Below are 22,978 nucleotides of genomic sequence, written 5' to 3'. Positions count from 1 at the left end.
ATTTTCCTTAAGCCCATTTTCCCACTCTTGCTTTCTGTGGCGTAAATATTCACTACTGCCCTTCCAAGATCACCCACATGAGGAGGAATCGTATGTGCCAGAGCACCTCAAATTCTCGAAGCACAGTAAATAACGTTCCAGCCAATTTATCATCCACATTAACAGACACAAAAATTGTATACAAAATGCAAGGCCTTGATGTTCGTTGATATTGATACAACTCACCTGGTGCCTCTAATTTCCAGGGTTCTTTTCAAATGCATTTCTTCTTCAAATCCCGATTTGTCGAAACTGAGATTTCTGGATTTTGTCCTAGATTACTAGTTGTGTCCAGTGCTATAGTTTTCAAATTGTGTTCCAGAATGCATTAATAATGAGGTTCTACGTATGTCACACAGGGAAGGAGGAACATTCAGCAAGTGCCTGATGTACAACGGAAGCGCCCTGGACGGTGCTTCCGAGGTGCCCTGCCAGCATGGCTGGGAGTACGACGACACGTGGTACCCTCTGACGGTGCCGTCAGAGATGAACTGGGTCTGCGACGACATGCACATTGTCAGTGACGTCATGTTCTATGCACAGAACATTGGAGCAGTCCTGGGACTGCTGTTCGGCTACATGGGTGACATGTAATTAAAAAAAATCCTTCTATTCTTATTACCTTTGTATTTTCTGTTACCATTTGGTGTTAAAGTATATGAACAATCCCTGTTTGTCAGTACAAGAACGGGTAGTGGCATTGCAATCGCCCGTACACCAGAGCGCTACATATGACTGAGGGGAGCAGTGAGCCACTTGGAGAGCTGGCACACGCTGAGTTCAAAGTTCACAAACAACCAGCAGAAGTGGCCGCCAGCTCTCCATGCAACCACGTGGCGGTAGGAATAATGCACAGTACGTCCATTAAATGTAGTTCACAGTTAGGGAGGAACCTTTACTTGAAGCAAAATGACTTCCTGCAAAGGAGAAGAAGATTCAGTGAGGTCAGGCTGAAGCAGGTCTTATCTGAAAAATCCCCCCAGATGTCTGGCAAATGTTTTATGAGTGCGTGCATGGCGAGAACAGGGCCCCAGGGTGTCGCGTTATTTCTTCCTAGCCAGTGCTGATATTTAACTCTCTGACTATACTTTTTCTTCGAATTCTTGTGGAGCAGCCACAATTGTATTTTGTAAATTTCAGTAGCCGCACAACAGCTGCTGAATCAAAAATATTTTTATTGCCTACACGACTGATTTCTGAAGACTAAAATTCTGTCATCTGGAGTATAAAAAAAGAAGAACGTTTTACCGATTGAGGTAATCTCCCCCCTCCTACCCCATCCCCCCCTTCTCCCCCAGCGTTGTCATGGAACGAAAATTTCGGTCACACAGCATGGGTTCAAATGGCTCTGAGCACTATGGGACTTAACATCTGTGGTCATCAGTCCCCTAGAACTTAGAACTACTTAAACCTAACTAACCTAAGGACATCAGACACATCCATGCCCGAGGCTGGATTCGAACCTGCGACCGTAGCGGTCACGCGTTTCCAGACTGAAGCGCCTAGAACCGCACGGCCACAACGGCCGGCTTCACGCAGCATGGGAACTGTTCACGGCATCCTTGGTCACCCATTTGCAATTCAGGTGCAGAACTTTACATCAATGACAACACTGGAACGGGAGACGACCTCAGTCAGTTAGGTGTTTTTTTTGTTTTCTTTTTGTACACCAGACGATGGAATTTTTGTGGTAAGTAGTAAACAACAAAGATGTTGTTGATCCAGTAACTGTTGTGTGCATCGTTCAACTTACAAAATTTTGTATAAAATACATAATTGAACCGTTAGGAACTTTTATATTAAACCCAAATATCTTCCGGGTTCAGTCTTGGACCATATTAATCGATACTACAAAAAGATACAAATAATTGTATGTAGTATTCAGAAAATGTTAACTGTTCTATACAAAGACGTGCAAAATAACACGAATACTTACAAGGTTAAAATGGTTTAAGCCACCATATTGCATTAGTCATTACTAAAAATCTGTAGTGCATGCCATCAATGTAAATTTATGACACAGGACTTTTGAAGCAAACACACAAATACTAAATGTACACAGAGCAGTACTGAAGAGAAGATCCGAACCGTAAATTTTACTTTATAAAAAATGTTGATAGGCTCGTCAAAGATCTTTAAAAGAAAATTTTTGTTGTATGGTATAAAAATATCTTAATGACATGTTACATGGTAATGTAGAGGACTAGACCATCTTTGGTAAACATATTAGGTATAGTTTCACATGTAAAGAGAAAATGAAGTTTCTATCTCCAGGCATAAGATAACATAGATGTTACAATGCGAGGTAGGAAACATTTTATAACCCTAATAATAAATAAACCTAATGTTAAACAGTATCATATTCATTGCATATACGTAATGAAATGCATGAGTATATAAACAAACGTCAATTATATCATAAACGTAATGGAAATCGCACCTGTAATATTAAAACAAGCTAAAATACGGTGCTCTTAAATGGGTTGAAATGTCACTCAGTGTTCATATGCATCCAGGTTATAGTAGTACTGTCACAAGTCGACTATATTTAAAGGAAATCTTCATCTGTTAATGAAGTTACATTACAGTGCGTAACTAGAAGCTTAGTATATCAGTAGTGCTAGTATCATAATGAAGGGGAGGGACTAAATAACAACAGTGTAAGCAACCATGTACTCAAATTGGGCTGAAAGGAATATTGACAACACATGTATGTAGTAGCGGTAGCGATGAGTAACATTATTTAAACAATGTAAACCTTAAGATAAAGGCATTAGGGGCTCAACTATTGAGTGTACATTTTGCAAAGCATATAGAAAAAATTCTGCTCATAATCAATTAAAGTGATTGCTAAACAAAATACGTACTTGCATATGTACACACTTAAACACTTTAGCTGGAATGTAGATATCGAGTTACAGATGAATTATCTAATATATCAATACATATTGGTTATGTACACAACAGTATTTAACAACACAGTTTTAAGTGAAAAGAAATATGTGACCTGTTGTTCATTAAAATGAGAACTACATCTTGGAAGTACAAACGTACTTTAGGTGAGGACAACTTATTGACCAGTAGTCCATGTCAAACATAATAAAAATTGAAAATTGAATTACTGAATGTTTAGCATATTCAGTGTAAAACAGCAGGACAGAAGTTACAAACATTTTATAAATGTTTATAATGAACAACTGTAATACACTGGATGTGGATAACAAACTATAACATAACTTATTTGTACTGCAATCGCGCAGTGAAGAATCCTGACAGGGGTATAAGAAAACTGTGTGCAATAAAAGTGTCATTAACATCACGTATTGGACTCCAGAAAAACTTTTTGGTCGGACGTACATTTGGAAAAGACCACGCTTATATGGCCTAATTGGCGTGAAAATCCTAGAAGGTGTTGCAATTTGTGAACAACGTAAAAATTCGTTGAGTCTACGAGAAACATAGATCTGAATATATCCGACTTTAGTGTGGTTTACATACTTTACAGCTACTTCTAGCAGTCGAATGGACCACTTTCATTTGGCTGCTTCACTACGTATTCAGCATTTGTCGGTTGAAATAATTCCTGCCAACTTCACTGTGTTGGTTCAATGACTCTTAACCAGGTCACCCAGCGGGTACATCTTTCTCGCCATATTTGGCAGCAAAATATGTTATATCTGGCGGTCCCCTCTCTGGATGACGTCATCGCTGCCGTGTGCGGGGGGAGGAAGCCGTTTCCGAGTGCGTTATCCCTCGCTTACGGAATGGTGGGCTGCCACTGCCACACCTCGGCTTTGCACTGCACTCATGCCATTTAGCAACGTTAAAGCGGATGAAATCAGGAACTCTCGGGAATTTTATTATGCTGTCCTTCGCGATTTTATGGCTGTGCTCGAGACGTCCCCGTTACCTGACGGCGGAACTCCCGTAACTCAAAATACTGCAATTAGATGGTCTTCGTTTGCCTTCCCAGACACGTTCGGTTCTCCAATATGAGTTGGCGTCTGTGTATGATCTAATTCGGCTTCGAACGTTACCTCCAAGGAAGTGTCTCAGTGCCATTCGTTCTGTAGGTGGTAGCGAGTGGTCATCCCAACCAGATATAACGCGTGAACTCTCTCGGTATTTTTCCGATCTCTACACCGGAGTGGAATATGACGAAATATGGCCTGCTGATTTTACTTCCTCCTTGATAGTGTTGTTACGCCAACTCTCCATGAGGAGTTTTTGGCAGTTTTCATCGTGATTACGTTCATGAGATTGCAATTCACTCTCCTTCCCGCACATTGCCGGGTTTGAATGTTCTTGCCGAAGAATTTTATTTTCGGATTTGGCCTCTGATAGGAGATACGATAACGTATATGGTGCATGAAATGGTGCAAGGGGTCTAGATCCCACCCTCCATTAAGATCGGAAGAATTGTTTTAATTACCAAAAAGACGGGACGCTACTCTATTTTGGTCATAAAATAGTCGCACTGGCGATAAACAGCCGTCTGTCGGGTTTGCTCGCTGGCGTGGTCGCGCGTTGTCAAAGCTGTCTTCTGGGTCGTACTCGCTTGCTGAATGTCGTGATCTCGACCGCCTCCTCTGTCCTTTTAACGGGAGGTCTACTTTCCATTGATTTTAATCGTGCGAGTGACGGGGCTAGTCAAGTTATTCTGTAGCGACTGTTGACAGCTGTTGGTTTTAATGATGCTGCACGAAGGACGTTCACGTCTCTAGTTACTGGCATTGAGGCGTCTACTGATGTGAACGGTGGTCTTCCCCCCCCCCCCCCCCCCCCCCATAGAAGTGTGACGAGCTGTAGTCCGCTATCTATGTCGTTACTCGCGCTTCTTCTGGAACCCATTTTGAGGCTCATAGTTGCTCGACTGGATAGCAGGTCGTTATTGGGCGAAAGGTTTATCGTTTGCGCGTGCGCCGTTGGCTTTATGGTGCTTCTTCCTTCTCATGACGACATACCGATACTCAAGGACTGTAGGATGCATTTTGTCGTCTTACGAGAGCACAGGTTAACGACCGGAGACACTGATTATTCAGTGTGCGGGGATCTGACGCGGTTGAGATTCCATGGGCTTTTGCGGTCGCCCGCAATCGATCGTTGGGTATTATTATCGATTGTTGTCCGATGAAGATTGGTGGGTTAAACTGGATATCCGTCACGGACTGGATTCAACGAGCGATCCTTAAACACTCGCGTCGCTCTCTCTCGTTACTTCATAACTTTCAGTCCTTGGAAACTTACGTGTTGTGTAAATCTTATTTTGTTGCCCAAATTTGTGCCTTTCCTGCGATGATGTCCCGAACGTTACATCGATTATCTAGCAAGTTTATTTGGTGAAACCCTATTTTTCGAGTGCGCTATCCGGCTATGGCGCGACCCATGTTGGAGGGAGGTTTTGGCCTCCCTGATGTTCGGGATGAGGCTTCTGATTTACTTCTTCGACGCACTACTTTTAAGTGTCTTCGCGTCCCCCAGTGACTTATAGCTCGCCTTTTTGTCTGTCTTCAACCCAAGAGCTTAACTCCGCCAATATATGTTGGTAGGATAAATAATAAATTAAGGCATATTCGTGAACTTTTTTTTATGTCTGTTACTTCAGGACTGAGCGGTTCTAGGCGCTTCAGTCTGGAACCGCGCGACCGCTACGGTCACAGTTGCGAATCCTGCCTAGGGCATGGATGTGTGTGATGACCTTAGGTTAGTTAGGTTTAAGTAGTTCTAGGGGAATGATGATCTCAGCTGTTGAGTCCCATAGTGCTCAGAGCCATTTGAACCCAATCTGATCTCTCTGTAAAAATGCTAGTATGCCGCTGGACGTTTCCAAATCACGTTTCCTCTGTGGAGTACCCCTTCACCAGACACCGAATGGAAGGTTGTTTGATCCAGTGTCAGCCTACCCCTGTGTTCTCGTAGTACCAAGTCGTTCATAACCTTGTCTCCATCAACGTTCGACTTTTTCCTATTGGACTGCTGCAGTTGTTGCCATGAAACAGATACATTTATGTCACCGCTTGGTCGCATGCGCACACAGTTATTGCAGTTGGCTCCGCCGACAATTGGCATTTCTTGCCAGGAGGACGGAAGCGACAATCTCCACTGACATTCTCCTGCGTCCCGATTCAGCCTTGTTCCCCAGAACAGAGAACAATACAGTTGTGTGGCATATCGGGCTCTGTGTTCATTACGTGATGGGGAGCGGTTATGACACGGAACCTTGTGCCTTTTTCCAGTATATGGTTTCTGCCCAATGGATAGGTTGCCACACTGTCGTCCACTTTTTGCGAATATGCTGTATCTCGTCTTTAGTCGTCAAGGAGTTGGATGATGTGTAGAAATCCTTTACTGTTGGAATGTTTCATTCCTGTTACCTTGTTTTTGGTAAAATTGACAAAAAAGTGGTGAGTTAACCGGTCGTCGTGGAATTCTCATTGCCGTTTCCTTTCAGATGCATCTTTACACAGTTTATTTCATTTTTGTGGCTCTGTTAGACTTTTTGTTGTTTAAGTAATGGAAAAATAAATTGTTGCACGGTAAGACTAAAAATGATACACTTTTTTTCTTTTTAAGTGGTGGAAGCCATGTAGGATTTTGTCCCACCATGTTCCTTCCTTTTTAGAGCAGCAAGTAATTTCAGATAAATAAAAATAATAGATAAATAAAGAAAAGGGCGGTACTATGTGATAGTCCAGCGCAGTGACAGTAGGGGGGGTGAAAGGGGGGGGGGGGGGGAGGCATCGTGGTTAGGCCACGGCATGCGACCCTTGCCCGCCTTGTCTCCACCCAGCCTTAAGTTGCCCCTGTGTCCGTTCTTTCTTGCCGTTACAATCAAAACAAGAAAAAAATTAATATTGTCCAATAACTGTAAGGTAGCAGCGTGTGGTGTGTTCCTGGTTCGCACCCCAGCGGATCCTAAACTTTCAGTATTAACCTTCCCGATTCATAATAAAAAAAAATTAAGGAGGAGACAGACGTTCGAATACTGGTCAGGCACGAATTTTCAACTTTTCCCATTCATATAAATGAATTCTGCCTGAAAGCTAACGTCTTTAATTCCTTTGTGTCTTGAATCATAATCGCTGCAGGATCAAAATAACCGAACGACGAGACACCAGATATACACTACTGGCCATTAAAATTGCTACACCACGAAGATTACGTGCTACAGACGCGAAATTTAACCGCCAGGAAGAAGATGCTCTGATATGCAAATGATAAGCTTTTCAGAGCATTCACATAAGGTTGGCGCCGGTGGCGGCACCTCCAACGTTCTGACATTAGGAAAGTTTCCAACCGATTTCTCATACACAAACAGCAGTTGACCGGCGTTGCCTGGTGGAACGTTGTTGTGATGCCTCGTGTAAGGTGGAGAAATGCGTACCATCACGTTTCCGACTTTGATAAAGGTCGGATTGTAGCCTATCGCGATTGTATTTTATCGTATCGCGACATTGCTGCTCGCGTTGGTCGAGATCCAATGACTGTTAGCAGCATGTGGAATCGGTGGGTTCAGGACGGTAATACGGAACGCAGTGCTGGATCCGAACAGCCTCGTATCACTAGCAGTCGACATGACAGGCACCTTATCCGATGGCTGCAACGGATCGTGCAGCCACGTCTCGATCCCTGAGTCAACAGATGGGGACGTTTGCAAGACAATAACCATCTGCACGAACAGTTCGACGACGTTTGCATTAGCATGGACTATCAGCTCGGAGACCATGGCTGCGGCTACCCTTGACGCTGCATCACAGGCAGCAGCGCCTGCGACGGTCTACTCTACGACGAACCTGGGTGCACGAATGGCTAAACGTCATCTTTTCGGATGAATCTCGGTTCATTTTACAGTATCATGATGGTCGCATCCGTGTTTGACGACCGGCGTGATGGTATGGGGTGCCATTGGTTACACGTCTCGGTCATCTTTTGTTCTCATTGACGGCACTTTGAACAGTGGACGTTACATTTCAGATGTGTTATGACCCGTGGCTCTACCCTTCATGCGATTCCTGCGAAACCCTACACTTCAGCAGGATAGTGCACGACCGCATGTTGCAGGTCCTGTACGGGCCTTTCTGGATACAGAAAATGTTCGACTGCTGCCCTGGCCAGCACATTCTCCAGATCTCTCACCAACTGAAAACGTCTGGTCAATGGTGGCCGAGCAACTGGCTCGTCACAATACGCAAGTCACTACTCCTGATGAACTGTGGTGTCGTGTTGAAGCTGCATGGGCAGCTGTACCTGTACACGCCATCCAAGCTGTGCTTCACTCAATGCCCAGGCGTATCAAGGCCTTTATTACGGCCAGAGGTGGTTGTTCTGGGTACTGATTTCTCAGGATCTATGCACCCAACCTGCGTGAAAATGTAATCACATGTCAGTTATAGTGTGAATACTCGTTTGCCATCTGCATTTCTTGTTGGTGTAGCAATTTTAATGGCCAGTAGTGTATAATTACGGCGAGGATGGCAGCTAATGTCTTCAATTCCTTTGTGTCTTGACATATTTTACAGAAATATCTGGGAAATGGAATATTTGTGAAGCAAGCGGATATACGCTGGTTGCAGGTACGGACGTCGCCCGCTGCAGTTGGCCTGCGTGGTGATGCATGTCGTCAGCAGGGTGGCATTGCTGTTCACGCCGTCTCTGCTCCCGCTGTTCGTCATGGCGGAGTCACTGGTGGCGGGCGCTGGAGGCGTCATGCTGGAGTCGGCGATATCTGTAGGTGAGTAGGGGAAAACAATGTGTTGCAGCATCGCGAGAGCGACGTTTAGAAAAAACCTTAAGAAGTATTTTTCATAGAAAGAACGGGAAACTACTCTGACAGAGGGCTTCTCCTGTTTCTTTACTCTTTTCTTCCTTGATAACTTTTCTCTAGCTTCCAACCGGGCCACGTGGTCATATGTCCAGGAGCTTCGAGCTAAGAAGTACACTCATGCTCATAAATTAGGGATAATGCTGATACATGGTGAAACAACGCTCTGGTGGGCGGTTTGCCGCTTTAAAGACCTCGGGGGATGACCATGCGGGTTCATTTGACCTGCGGTCGGCGCTCGGTGGCGCTGGCAGCAGTCCACATAAACAGAGGTATGTTGGTGCATTTCAGAGTACGGGGCAGCGAGTAAGTGTGCAGAAGTGTTTAGACGTGCTAGTGGTGTGTTGAAGATGGCTCGAAGAGCACATATTGATGACGTTATGAGGGGTAGAGTACTAGGGCGATTGGAGGCTGGTCAAACACAGCAGGTCGTATCACGGGCCCTCTGTGCGCCACAAAGTGTGATCTCAAGATTATGGCAACAATTCCAGCAGACCCGGAAACGTGTCCAGGCGCTACAGTACTGGACGTCCACAGAGTACAACACCACAAGAAGACCGATATCTCACCTTCAGTGCCCACAGACGGCCACGGAGTACTGCAGGTGGCCTTGCTCGGGACCTTACCGCAGCCACCGGTACAGCTGTCTCCAGACACACAGTCTACAGACGATTGAACAGACATGGTTTATTCGCCCGGAGACCTGCAAAGTGCATTCCCCTGACCTCTGGTCACAGGAGAGCCCGTAAAACCTGGTGTAAAGAACACAGTACATGGTCACTGGAACAGTGGTCCCAGGTTATGTTCACGGACGTCCAGGTATAGTCTGAACAGTGATTCCCGCCGGGTTTTCATCTGGCGCGAACCAGGAACCAGATACCAACCCCTTAATGTCCTTGAAACGGACCTATATGGAGGTCGTGGTTTGATGTTGTGTGATGGGAATGATTGATGCACATACACCCCTGCATGTCTCTGACAAAGGAACTGTAAGAGGTCAGGTGTATTGGAACGTCATTGTGCACCGGTATGTCCTCCTTTTCAGTGGTGCGTGCAGTGGGTCCCACCTACCTTCTGATGGATGATAACGCACGGCGCCACCGAGCTGCCATCGTGCAGCAGTACATCGCAACAGAAGATATCACGCGAATGGAGCGGTCTGCCTGTTCTCCAGACCTAAACCCTCTCTTTGTTGACCTATTGCTACACGTCTTCAAACCCCTAGGACTCTGCAGGAGCTCCGACAGACACTGGTGCAAGAATGGGAGGCTGTACCTCAGCAGCTGCTCGACTACCTGATCCAGAGTATATCAACCTGTTGTGCGGCCTGTGTACGTGTGCATTGTGATCAAATCCCATATTGATGTGGGGGTACATGCGGAGGAAACAGTGGCGTTTTGTAGCACATGTGTTTCGGAGCGGTTTTATCAACTTATCACCAATACCGTGGACTTACACATCTATGTCGTGTGCGTTCCATATGTGCCTATGCTATTAGCGCCTGTTTTGTCTAGTGCCACGTTGTGTGGCACCGCATTCTGCATTTATCCTTAATTTATGAGCATGAGAGCAGTTGGCGAGCCACTGAATGTCGTGTGAACGCTGCTGCTGCCCTTATGTGGCCAAGCTACCTTCTGCGAAAACACTGCTACTCACTGCGGTGCCTTATATGGTAATTTTATCGTTGCGAGCCCGCATGAGCCTTCCAGTGGCTGTGTTCCAAGCTGTGTTCAGCTGCAGAGCTGAGTGTTTATTTAGGGTGTTGTCAGTCTTTTATGACGCTACTCCAGAAATTATTGATCCGTTTAATAACAGATGTCTTGTCGAATGCAGTTCAGTGTACATTTTCTGTTTCCTGCTGTCAGTGATTTCTCAGGATATCGCAGGCGGTAACACCTCTCGTGTTCCACAAGGCGTGGTACGTACAGTGTATCCGACATAAGTGTGCCCACAACTAGACGGCATTGTATACACGCCTTGCGTTGGAAGGCTTACATCGTCCTTCAGAGGGCTCATGAGCTGTCGAATTTTTGCTGGAGCCCTGAAGACCTGACTATTATATTATTTGTGTTATTAAAAATTTGTAGACTGCCAAATAACATTGTAAATTTAATAAAAGTTCATCCCATTATATCAATTGTAATATAAATAGTAAAGAAAATGTCTGTGTTGAAAATAAAAAAAACTGACGAACGGGACTCGATCCAGCGATGCAGTGATTACAGAGCTTGAACGCTAACCACTCGGCTGCCGCCCCTTCATGATAAAAATGGCCACTCACAGATGTATGTTTGACGACCTAAATTCTCTTGCGATTTTCTCAATAACGCTTGAGAAGTACGCGCTACTGCTTACACATTTTTTTGTCCTCGTGGAGTACTACGAGTGTATGAAGTTTCCAGTAAATCCGCGTTCCAGACGTCGTGGCCTCCCTTTGCTAAGCAATGCTCTAGGCTGCGTATAGAGCGACGCCGTTGGACAGTCGGTGATTGGAGACGAATTGTTTAGAGTGATGAATCACGTGTTCCCCTGTGGCAATATAGTGGAGGGGTTTGTGTTCGGAAAAACCTACTGAACGTTGCCTAAGATCATGTGTAGTGTCAACAGTAAAGAACCCTGCAGTTGATGTTATGATATGGCAATGTTTTCAGTAATTACTGTCTACTGCTTTTCCTGCGCTTAAGAAAACAACGCTAAATTCGGAAGCATATCAACTCATTTAACAGCACCGTGTACTGCGCACAGTACAGGGTCACTTAGAAGACGTTATTTGTTTGGATTAGCACGACAACGCACCCTGTCACAAAGCAGCATATGTGAGGCAATCGTCTGTGGACAATAACATTCCTGGAATGGACTGGCCTGTCCATAGTCCATACCTGAACCTAATGGAACACTTTCCGGGCGAGTCAGAACGTGTGCTTCGCTTAAGACTCCAGTGGCCAGCACCTGTTTCTTAATGTGGAGAGGCCTTGCACTGCACTCGACATCAAATGGGCAAACAGATGTAGTCAGTACGACTACACGTAAAGAAATGGTGGCAGTTGACGAGGATAAAACAAATAATAACGCTACAGTTAGAAAACCACTCAATATGAAGCAGCTGTATGAAGACATGATGGTATTTATTGACAATGAATTTTCTGGGCAAAAGATGACACAGCCCAAGAATAAGCGGGCTAAAAGTGGAATTACTGGCAAAAATATCGCAATGCGCTATAAAGCAGGCCTTATTAACTGGCAGTGCAGTTCGGAACACCTACAAAAATAAAACGAGAGAATATTAGCGAAACTAGAGAAAACATGCAGATGTGTGGTACTAACAGAGCGACCAAGTAGAGATGCAAGCAAAACAGCTCCTGCAGCTGAAATCACAGCAGAGCAAGCAATCGAACAAAATATTTTGCTCATAAAGTCAAGAACAAATGAAGAGGCAAAGACAGTGCAACAAAAGCTGACGAACTTAATGAACCAGACCAAAGAGAAAATTTGTATGAAGAAGGTCAAGCAAACCGATAATGTAATCGTCTTCGAAATTGCTACATGATGGTCACGAAAAAGATAATCAACAACAAAAAGGTGCAAGACAAACTGATTTTTGAATAGCCTAAGATTAAGAGACCTTTAATGATTGTGTACCACATCCCAGTGGACACAAATGCAAAGACACCGAAAGACACAATACACTTGAAGAACCCTGAAGATGAACTGCCCAAGGAAACCTTCCGAAACGGCTTTACAGTCCGATTCAGGACAGAACCAGTGGGAAGAAAAGTGGTCCACCAAGTTACTGAAATGAGAGCCCCCTGGTTATAACAGCACTCGTGAAGCGACAAAAAGTATTTCTTGGATTTCATTCGGCTTCAGTGAAAGACTTTCTAGTAGTGAGGAGGTGTTTTGAACACCAAGACCTTGGTCATCTGGCAGAACATAATACATTGTGATAAACAATTAGTAATTTGTGGACATTGTGAGTAAAAAGGCCAGATCAGAAAATACAGCATTAAAAACAAACAAGTGGCAGTGTGTGTGCCATGTAAATACAGATGTAAAAATACACGGGGAAGAGAGATGAATGTTACACATAAAATCCTCCTAACAAAGAAGAATTTTAAGAACGAATTATGGAGAGGCGTCTCATGCCATTAGAAAGCAATGAGCACTCTAATTATACCATGAAGTGTGTTCTATGTAAGGAACATAAATCACCAAATAGGAGGGGGAGGGCCGACGAAAGAGCAAGAAATTTCTGCCAATAAGTGGACAGTAAATACCATAGAAGAGAACATGTGACACAGACCTGCGAAAAATCAGGAAAAAAGTTTTCGGAGAAAATTCAAAGCTATGTGATATAAGACAGAAGCAAGATCACAGATGGTTATAGGAGTGACATTATACTGCAAGTTATCAGGATTTATTGATAGAAACTGGGTAGTTCTTGGTAGAATGCGACAGCACAAAACCTGAGGAAAATACTGCACTGCCTAAAGAAGTAAAAGATTCTACAATGCAGGGTACGAATCAGCAACAAAAACAGTACGAAACTCAGAGACAGTTCATACAGGAAACAAGCATCTACTACAGAGAAGTAAACAATAAAACACAGAGGGAAACAGATCCACGACACATTCATAAAAGTGTAGTGTAATGGCGACTTCTGCTACAGAATGTATCAGGATGACCAAATGTAGCAGGGAGACACCAAATGCAGTGGGTGGGTGCCAGGAAGTGCTGTATTAAAATTCGGTGAGAACTTTCCCAAATGATTTATTGTTTCAAACTACAGTGTCCTCATTCACCTCTGTCTGCGTCACTGGGCCCCGCAATGCTGAGGAAGCACCCCAGCAGCCTGTGCAATACAATGCTGTGTCGTGCCGGCCTTGACTGGCCTGATGATGTCAGGATGGGTGCACCAACAGCTGTCTCAGCGCCCACCATCCTCGATGTCTCCGTGCTGCTCTGCCGGAAACCGTAGGCCATTCCTGCTGTTGCTTCTTCATCACTGGCGTAGCTGAGATCACGGCGGCAAGCGCCCATGATCTGGCTTCCGAATCTGTGACCCTCATCTCGGGATGTCTCTGGCGTTCGTTGCGAGCTGAGACGACTGCCTGTGGTACCGATCCAAACAGTGGTGCACCACTGTTTGGCTGTGGACGCCACGTCGGCCTCAGAGGGTCGAACTAATGATCTGCCATGGACTGGGACACTGGCACTACATCTGTTGCTGCGTGTAGCCGGTGGTGTGACATGCCTCGCCATCCAGGAGAGATGCCACACTTGAATGAATCTCGTTGGAAAACGACACCCATTTGTATGTGGCTGTGCGCCTCTGTTTTGCTAATGTGCCGCTCCAAGTCACATATGCACCACAACTGGGTTGCGCCAGTGGGCCCCTTCTGCCTGTAGTTAGGCCATGCAAACTGCTGCGTTTACTCTTTTCAACAGTTTGACGACTCCTTACTTTGCAACCGCTGCTCAGTGTAACTTACTGCAATCTGGCCCGCACCTGGCTGTAACTTGTGCTCAGAAATTTTGCACCGAATCTAACTTTCCTATCTTAAACTGTGGTGCCGCTACATTATTCCCCTTTTTGGAAAGACCCAGTCCCTGGGTCGACCCTTAACTAGCTCTTAACTTGTCTGGGTCAGCACCTATTTCATATTTCCTTACTACTAGAAAACTTGAATGTGACCTAGTGCCCTTAAAACACATTACATGAAACAAAACGTAAAACTTCCGTACTGGATGACCACTGCCCGATCAACCCCTTACCTACTCACCTCACGCCCTCGGTATCCAATGCACTGGGACTTGGACTACCCTTGGTTCCCTTTTGGAATTAGCTCTCCGCCTGATCAGAAAGTAAATAACACACAACAAAGTTAAGGCTGTGATAACACTTGGCACAGAGGTGCTCAAAATGATTGTTATTTGCCGTTGTCTTTCCCTATACTGAGCGACATCTTGATCAAGCTGTTCGGCTGATATGCGCCCCTCTTACCCTAAAATGAACTGGTTTACGGATCTCAATCCATCATTTTATAATGTGATGTTGATATAATACAAAGTGATTTTTACAAGTTCAAGACCTCTTGTGAGGTAATAAATCACACACAAATCAGTTTGTACATACATTTTATAAGAATGCAGAGAAACGATCTGGTAATGATGGCTCATTGTTCTCACCATCATAAGCTTTTAGTTCCCTTTTGTTTAGTCACAAGCACTGGCAATTATTGCGTTGGTAGAACACCATTGGTTCGCTTTGTCATTGTCTTACCTGTACGACATGAAACGAACAAAGAAAACAACATTATAGTAGAAACGTTATATGCAAAGCATGTAATTAAATAATACATTTCAGTACCTGCCTGGTGTGTTGGTCAAGCAGGAACTAAGGATGGTGCATTTAGCTAATATCTGGAACACCATGTATTCCTCACTCCAAGCTGAGCGACCTTAAGGTTGATTTTAGAAGTTCACCATTGGGAACAAAGATTTGATACATTTTTTAACGAAACTGGCTCTCTTCTCAGTAAGGACTGACGGCGTCGATAACTAGTCGTTTCGCAAATTCATCGCCTTTATATTAATAATGGTAGTGAATGACTAACATCACTTACTTTGTGACGTTTATGCAGTCACTTAGCAAAAGTTTTAATAATGTTTTCTAAATAAATCTACTTTAAAAGCCTCATAAAACTAAGTTTCATGTAACTTTCCACTGAGTGTCTTTAACATTAGTTAGCCTTCGAACTCTCTCTCTCCCTTATACGAATACACGAGGCAATATTAACTGTACTACTTAGAAGACAGCTTAACGAAAGGTGAACTACATTTGTAGCATTTGTAGATTTAAATAAATCTTTTGACAATGCTGGGTGGAATACTCGCTCTAAATTTCTGAAGGTAGCAGGGGTAAAATACAGGAAGTGAAAGGCTGTTTATAACTTGTACAGAAACTAGACGGCAGTTTAAATGGCTCTGAGCACTATGGGACAACATCTGAGGTCATCAGTCCCCTAGAACTTAGAACTACTAAAACCTAACTAACCTAAGGACATCACACACATCCATGCCCGAAGCAGGATTCGAACCTGGGACTGTAGCGGTCGCGCAGTTCCTGACTGTAGCGCCTAGAACCACTTGGCCACCCCGGCCGGCAAACGGCAGTTATAAGAGACGAGGTGCATGAAAAGGAAGTAATGGTTGAGAAGGAAGTGAGACAGGGCTGTAGCCTATCGCCGATGTTATTCAGTCTGTACACTGAGCAATCAGTAAAGTAAACCAAAGAAAAATTTGCTGTAGGAATTAAATTTCAGGGAATAGAAATAACAACTTTGAAGTGTGCCGATGATATTGTAATTCTATTAGAGACAGCAAAGGATTTGCAAGAGGAGTTGAACGGAATTGACGAGGAGGATATAGGATTAATATCAACAAAAGCATGGCAAGAATAATGGAATACAGTCGGATTAAATCAGGTGATACACAGGGAATTAGATTAGGAAACGAGACACTTATAGATGGGTTTCGTTATATGGCAGAAAAATGACGGATGATGGCAGAAGTTGGGGTTAAAAAATCTAGACTGTCAACGGCAAGCTTTCTGAAGAAGAGACATTTTTAACATCGAATATGCGTTCAAGTGTTAGGAAGTCTTTTCTGGAAGTATTTGTGTGGAATGCAGCCATGAATGGAAGTGAAACGTGGACAATAAACAGTTTAGATCAGAACAGAAGGTTTTGAAAGGTGGTGTTACAGAAGAATGATGAAGGACAGATGATCAGATCACGTAGCCAATGAAGAAGTGCTGAATCGGAATAGAGAGAAAAAAATTTATGACGGAACTTGATTAGACGAAAAGATTAGCTGACAGGACACATTATGAGACATCAAGGGATCACCAATTTAGTATTTGAGGGACGTGTGGGAGGTAAAAATTGTAGAGGGAGACCAAGAGAAGAATACAGTAATAAGATTTAAGAAGATTCACAAGGATGTAAGTTGCAGCAGTTATTCGGAGACGAATACTTGAGACTTCACATAACAAAATTACAAGATTGTTGCATAAGTAACGTCTTTCATACACTGAAGAATCATCATTCTTTCATACCTTAGAACTGCTGTGTTTAGTCCCTATTAGTGCTGAGTTATTTTTACATTCCATAATTTAATATTTCTTTACACGAAAAAAAATATCATTTTAGTACACACATCATACACAAAATACGTAAATAAATAATACACTTTTCTTGAATACCTAATTTGGCTGAAGGGGAAACTAAGGACTGTACAGTACACTAAAATCTGCAGCAGCACAAAATGGCAATCTAACAAAATCACATACGGCTAAGGGTATGCTCAATCTGAAGCAGGTTCTGTCTTATGCTGTACCCTTGGTTTCCTTTGAACTAACTTAACTCTGTTAGCTGTAGGGAGCCGCTTACCTCCAAACTACAGCGCATCGTGGTACTGACGCATGAAGATCGCAGCCACAGGTAAAAAAAAAAAACACCCTGGATACTGCTAGTTTAGATTTGTAGACACACTCTAAACAATTTAGCCAAAAGTATGAAAATATGTCGCAAAACATATGTCCCGAGCCCCCTGAACCAATTTCAGTATGTCAACCGACTACTTCGAATAATAAGAGCACAACTTTTATCACTTTGAAAACACGCAGTTTCATGTTGTGACATGTGAAATGAGTGCGTAGAAATTTGTCTGTAATCACATTATAATAACAACACGCACATGGTTCCTGTCAGCTCCTTTATGTTCTCTAAAGCCGTTTTTATTTTTGTGCTTTGTTGGTAATATGAAATTTCTCCGAGGCAATTTATATGATCTCTTCATTATATGTTAATCTGATCGAACTCTGGTTTTGGTCGTATAATATTTTGCTCTATAAATTTAATGTATATGTTATGTAACCTTAAGCTGTATGTGGTCTCAGTATTATTCATTTGTTTGTTGTTATGCTAAGTGTTGCATTTTATTTGTAAATGTTACTGTACACGGTAATATGGAAGTGTATCACGTGAAATAACTTAATATAAAAAAGCGTGACATTTTAAATTTAGTAATAAAATAAGATGCTGATTTTGATGTTTCAGGGGCGGAATTGACGGATATCAGAAACCGCTCTTGTATCAATTGCATGGCATGCATTGGTATACCTATAGGATTGGTGTCCGCCTGCTTGTGTGTTCAGATGTTTCCCAGCTGGAAGCACTCCTTGCTTTTTGCAGTCCTGTGCTGCCTTATATTACTACTCTTCTGCAGGTAAGATGATGGGTATATACGAAGGCCTGCTGATAGGCGATTTGAAATTTAATAATACGAGTAAGTTGAAAACGTAAGTAATGTCAGACTTACTTGTTGTTGCAGAAGTATCAACCGATATGCAATATCGATGTCTCTTCCTATGTGCGTGTAATAAATGGTACTTCCTCTTCTGTAACCCTTTTTTTGTGGACAATGTATAGAGGTGCATCTCTGAAGGAACATCGAGCACCCTTTTTCATGCTGATGTCGGTGGCCAGATGTTGTGGCGTGACATCGAAATCGTTGACGAGCCGTTATCATTCATGACCGCCGAAATGTCGCCGACGCGCACATATCTCCTAATGGCGTTTCACACGCTATCTGATTAAAAGTATCCGGAGACGTACTGAAACCGGTTCCGTCTTGTCTTGACTTGTGCTACTTCGCAGTAAGTCTTGTAATTTATTTCTTGGGCTTTTCGTGGTTCTTTTTGTAGTATGCCGCCGGGTGCAGCCATCTGGATGCGTCACTGCGACCAAAAAAATCCTGCTATTGTTTTACTTTGTAACGACAATGCTATTTTGTAAATATTTCTAATCATTTTTAGGCATTAGCAAGATACACAACCTGGCCCCAAGCAACATAGTTCATTGTTATTGAAACCTGGTTGGTAGGTACTCAGAAAGCGCACAGGATAAAGTTATGATTGTGGATGGGGCTGTAAACAGTTACTGTGAGTTGCACAATCAAACACACAACTTTATTTTTCTAAGAACCACTTGGTTACACATTGTTTTAAAAGATCACAATTAGACAATACGGCTGAAGGCCTAGTTAAAGAAAACTTGAGATGCTTTCTGGGCTGAAGGCCCAACACCACACCAAAAACCAGAATGGGTCAAGGCCTGGCTTAGAAATCAAAAGCCATTAAAAATACAAGGTAAAAATTTAAAATAATCATGCAATTGAAAGCAATTAGCGGCTGAAGGCCTACACTACACATCTGAAGGACAACTGTAATTAAAACACATCAATAAACATTTTTTTCTAACCAAGAAGTTTCTTTTTAAAGTTACAACAGAATGGCCAAAAGCCTAATTAAAGATATATTAACTTATTGCACGCCTGAAGGCCACAAAGAAATTTGAAACAACTGCTGAAGGCCTGAAAAACAAGTCAGACAAACAATTTAAAATAAAACCCTTCCTCCTTATAAAAAATTTTTCCTTTGAAGAATACACACAGCTGAAGGCCTTATAAAAGGGGTTCACGTAAATCCTCGGCTGAAGGCCAAACATAACACGTTGAACGACTAACGGCTTAGGGCCTGGATTACAAACAATATCAGATAGAACAAATTTTCAAGAAAAACAAATTTTTTTAAATAAAATGAATATTCAAAATTTTAATTTAACACGGCTGAAGGCCTTTACGTAAAATTAAAAAAAAACTGAATTAATACATGGACAAAGACCTCGCACAATACTTCAAACTAAAATGAAAATCACGATCTAAAACAAACAGAACAAGTGGTGCTCAGAAGTGTTCCAAGTGTCAGCCTGAGAAGGTAGCTCAAACGTAAGGTGAGATGAGAGAGACAGCCAAGAGTTGAAGTTAAATAATCGGATGTCCATCCAAACTGGAGATGGCCCAAGGGCCAACCAACAAGTTAAACAATTCTCTTCCGTCCGACCAACAGCAGGACGATGGAAAATATCGGCTGAGGACTAGGATATGAACAGCACTACAACTTCAGTAATTGGCGTCTAAAAACAGCCAAGGGAACAAAATATGAACCAAACAACTTAAAAGGCTGTCGAACTACGTGCCTGCTGGACAGCATCAACACAAAGAGAAAAGGCACACTGCCGGAAAACTACGCACACTACCAGGGCAGGTAACTGGGGCGTTAATGGCCACAGGGCAGAAAATACCGCTGGTGCACTTCACTGGCAAGTAACAGTCAATCTAATAATTAATCACAATATAGGAAGACGGCTGCAAGATTTCGCTGACTCCAACACATCGTACATTGCTGCTAGCCCAAATGGCCCAGGGAGCAACAACCCAAAAATGAACGAAGAGATGTCACAATAGCTGAGGTTTCGTTACAGGTTAACTGATCACTCAACTTCAGCGTCCAGGTACAGTGGGCAATGAAAATTGTCGCTCTCGCAGCTAGCACCTCACGATCCGACAGTGCATGCACGCCGCCAGCTGTCCCAGCCTGCCCTTGCGCCGCGGGACTTCCTCGCTGCTCCGTCCCAACCGTCTGACTGCCTGCAGCATGCAGACAGCATTAAAATAGCTGCTCAGTCAAAACAACACAAGCCACATACGGTTCCACGAAACACTTCCACAAACAACTCGAACAATACTAAAACCAGTGACTGAACCCAGAAGCGGTCGGCGACCAAATACACGTCGTCCAATGAGACAACCGACCGAACGACCAACCAAGGTCGTCCGCACTCAATTCATGTGTGTCAGCAATGGTCGAGCGAGTCATGGCTGTCTCGACTTCACTGCTGCTCCGTCCCAACTCAACTCCCGATACACGATGACCCAGAAATACTAGCAGTCGCTCCAAAGATAGAACGACAGTGCTCTTATCGATAAGCGCTGCTGCTGCAACTCACGGGCGCCCAAGCCAGCAAGCTAGTGACGCCAGTAAATCGAATAAGAAACGGGATGGCAGTACCGCAAGGACAAGATGTCAAGTAATAAACGGCACGAACACGAGCCGCACACGGCTCAATTGTGTATTTTTTTAACATTCTTAATATGGAGTGCGTGTGATGCGCCATCAGTTAAATGATTTTATTATGTTAAACTTCCTAGTCTTTTCTAACACACAAGGACCAGAAATATGATTTAATTAGCTGTCAAAAAAAGCTCTGGCTAGCTAACGAAAACTATTACCAGAGATTTTATTATCTGCTTCGTACTGAACTTTAAAGTAAACATACAGCTGTCGCTATTAATATCTTTGTGGTTCGTATCGAAATGTTCACACTAAAAATTCTGATTACATTCATTTTTTAAACTTTTCGGCCTGTTTAGTAGAAAGTTACTTCTGAATGAATTCTCATTAATGATCGGTAATTTCCAAGAATGAATGAATATCGAAGTCGCTGTGTCCAAACGATATATATCGAACTTGCGATCTTAAATCGATCATGCGTCTCTAATGGCGGGCGTTATGGGTATGTGTACGGTGGTCGCTACAGCAACGACAAAAGAAGAGCGTTACATAAATACTTGTAATTGCAAAGGAGATTACTTACCTTACTCATCGTCGGTGTTGTAATCATGTGAAAGCCAATTATGGTGGTCTGGATGGATAATTTGGAAGAGTCGAACCAAGTATTCTTCCTGATACTCGTTCGTTTTCCGCACTGTCCGCAGTGAAACTGTAAACGGTATTTCAGCATCGAAACTGTGCTTACGAAGTTTTGCACACTTCGAACCACCACAGTGTACTTAGTCCCTTCTTTTCTCTTCCGGTGGTACTCCATATTTGCTACAAAAAGTCGAACAATTTTCATCGCTAGATAAACATGGAATTAGATTTTTCCATGTGAGAGACTCCGCCGAAGAAACGTCAAGAACACGAGACATTCCACCCACAAACGACATAGATCGTCTAGGATTCCCTAGTGACTCAATAATTATTCATGGAGGTATGTAATTGAGAGCAACTGCGGGAACGATGGAAAACAGATAAAAATGGCGATCACAAATAATTGATCATAACGCCCATCACAAGAGTCGCACGATGGATTTACGATCGCATGTTCGATGTGTATCGTTTGGACCCCGCGACATCGATAGGCAATCATTCAGTTAATTAATATTTCTCTCTCCCCATACATTCAACTTTGTGAAGTAATCATTTCGCAAGACGAAATTATTGCCGACTTGGCAAAGGGATATCTTTTGTTAAAGAACTTACACTGTTTAAAATAAATTTTGTTGTATTTTCAATATTATCTTTACACAGCACGGATGTATAAAACTTTTACTGAAATCTCAATTAAAATGCCTGAAATCAAATAAATAACCATATATTAGCAACTAGAGCGAGCAAAAAGTTAAGTATGGGAGAAAAAGAAGTGAGCTAATAATGTCGCGTAGTAGCCTACATAGACGGCAACAAATTACGACATTTCATTCATTCATTCCTTTACTTACTACTCTTACAGACTACATTGTATTTAAATACTACTGAACTTAAATATCTCATTTTATTACTAGAAAATAATAAAGGCAGATTAAAATTCGTTACCTACAGCTGGCGAAAATACGAGAGTGGTTTCAATATTACTGGACATAAATATCGGGGTATTCCACTGAACGTCTTTGTCGCAGCCTGAACTGTGCTGTGAACACTGACCTTCTACTAAGTCATCCCAAAGGTGTTCTATTGGGTTCAGCTAGGGCTCAAGGAGAGCCCAGTCAGTATCAGGAATGTTATTGTCTATAAACCATGTTTACGTATCGGGTGGTCCAATCCTCAGAATGCATTGTTGTTGTTGTGGTCTTCAGTCTAGAGACTGGTTCGATGCAGCTCTCCATGCTACTCTATCCTGTGCAAGCTTCTTCATCTCCCAGTACCTACTACAACCTACATCCTTCTGAATCTGTTTAGTGTATTCATCTCTTGGTCTCCCCCTACGATTTTTGCCGTCCACGCTGCCCTCCAATACTAAATTGGTGATGCCTTGATGCCTAAGAATATTCCCTACCAACCGATACCTTCTTCTAGTCAAGTTGCGCCACAAATTTCTCTTCTCTCGAATTCTATTCACTACCTCTTGATTAGTTATGTGATCTACTCATCTAATC

The 22,978-nt window shown here is 43.0% G+C and overlaps 1 protein-coding gene across 1 annotated transcript in view; it reads left to right on the top strand.

The window, feature by feature from the left end:
- The window catches only part of LOC124605940 (solute carrier family 22 member 7-like), a 132,651-nt gene that overhangs the window by 46,726 nt on the left and 62,947 nt on the right, over positions 1–22,978 (top strand). Inside the window, exons 4-6 of the mRNA XM_047137899.1 lie at positions 399–629; positions 8,613–8,770; positions 17,980–18,148. Of these exons, the coding sequence (XP_046993855.1) occupies positions 399–629; positions 8,613–8,770; positions 17,980–18,148 (558 nt within the window). The remainder of the gene's footprint in view (positions 1–398; positions 630–8,612; positions 8,771–17,979; positions 18,149–22,978) is intronic.

Source organism: Schistocerca americana, chromosome 3, assembly GCF_021461395.2.
Source record: "Schistocerca americana isolate TAMUIC-IGC-003095 chromosome 3, iqSchAmer2.1, whole genome shotgun sequence".
Taxonomy (NCBI): Eukaryota; Metazoa; Arthropoda; class Insecta; order Orthoptera; family Acrididae; genus Schistocerca; species Schistocerca americana.
This window is presented reverse-complemented; position numbering and strand designations above follow the sequence as displayed.